Below are 1,374 nucleotides of genomic sequence, written 5' to 3'. Positions count from 1 at the left end.
GCTGAGGCGATCCTGGGTGGGTACCGTGATACTGACCTTCTACTCCTGGTCGGGGGTCAACCCAGGGGCGGTAGCTCTCTGTGGGCCGCACATCCCTGAGGCCAGCAGGACCACTAGAGGAGGTCGTCTTCGGTGTCTCACGGCCATTGTTCATGGCGTTCGCGGTAGGGAGCTGGGCTTTCTTGAAACCCTGAGTCACCACCCCGGTGGTGACTAGCTCCGCGTCCTCGACCGGGGCGCTCCGTCGTTGGGAGTCTATCCACGGGTCGGTAGTAGCAAAACGCTTCGGAGTTCCTCTACGGGGCAGCGCGTCTGACTGATCCCGTATCTGGTGCTCGAGGGCTCCGGGGGTGCTCAACAGCTTCCTCAACTCATTGACCGAAATGGTGACAGATGTCACGTTGGCTTCCACTCCGTGGGGTACTTCGTCGTCGACACGAAGGACTTTCCGAGTCACCGGACCACTTGATCGGTAAAGAGCACTTAAGTCTCCTTCCGACTCTAATATTTCGGAGTCCTTGGTGGCGAGAGGGGAGTACCGGGCCAGGGTCGTAAATCCTTTCCCGACGGAGTGGAAGGCGCACGCTAGGAGCAGGAACCCAGCGAGGGTCCTGCTACCTAGGTGGCCGAGGTCAATGAGGAGGGAAGGAGAGCAGAGGGCGTCGATGAGGCGTGCGATCGCTTCTTGGGCCAACTCTAAGACGTAGGAGTGTACCTCCCAGAGAGCGTCGCTTACCAGGCCGATGGCCCCAAATCCAATGGCTACCCGCGCCAAGCACCTCCTCGGTTAACCGAGAGGATGGCTCCGACTGCGGTACCGGAAGCGTCGGTCTCCAGGAGGTAGTCGTCTCCATCCACCGGAATGGTGAGGACGGTCTCCGAGAGTCGCCGGATGGCGGTCTGGACAGCGGAGGTGCACAACAGTGGGCGGCGACGAGCCAGCCGAAGCGCGGGTACCACACGCAGCATCACTTCCATGACCAAACCCGAGAAGAGGAGGGTCAGGAGGTCAAGCTGCATGGGTGACGTAGAAGACATAGTGAAGTGATTCGAGAGTCAAGCCAGAGGAAGTATAGTTTATAAAACAAACACAAAATGCACTGTATGAATGGGGGGTGTGGGGTCTTAAAGAAAACTTCACAAAGTTGGTCGCCCTTTACCGACCAACTCCCCCCCTCAGACCAGACTGCGGGGAGTTTTCTTCCTTGAAGGCTTGACCGGGGGCGCGGCTCGCCGCTTCCGATTGACGGATGGGGTGGTAGAGGACATCTCTCTTCGAGAGCCCCTCGTTGGGGTCTTTAGGTCCTCCAGGGGTAAGGAGCGAGTGGCAGGCTTGGCCGGAAGCCACTCTGTTCGTTCGTCCTGATGGATGGT

At 59.1% G+C, this 1,374-nt stretch overlaps 1 protein-coding gene across 1 annotated transcript; it reads right to left on the bottom strand.

Annotated features, from left to right (window-relative positions):
- Positions 1–762: 762 nt before the first annotated feature.
- KVP17_004791 (uncharacterized protein) lies at positions 763–1,020 on the bottom strand (the record flags this gene model as incomplete). Its single annotated transcript, XM_068523293.1, has 1 exon — positions 763–1,020. The coding sequence occupies one exon, from the start codon at positions 1,018–1,020 to the stop codon at positions 763–765; it is 258 nt and encodes an 85-aa protein (XP_068372307.1).
- Between the last annotated feature and the right edge of the window lie 354 nt (positions 1,021–1,374).

This window comes from the organism of the source record quoted next (genome assembly GCF_019968985.1).
Source record: "MAG: Porospora cf. gigantea B chromosome Unknown PgB_NODE_6930_length_1582_cov_340.929, whole genome shotgun sequence".
Lineage (NCBI taxonomy): Eukaryota > Apicomplexa > Conoidasida > Eugregarinorida > Porosporidae > Porospora > Porospora cf. gigantea B.
The sequence above is the reverse complement of the archived record's forward strand: the minus strand, read 5'-3'. Positions and strand labels throughout refer to the sequence as shown.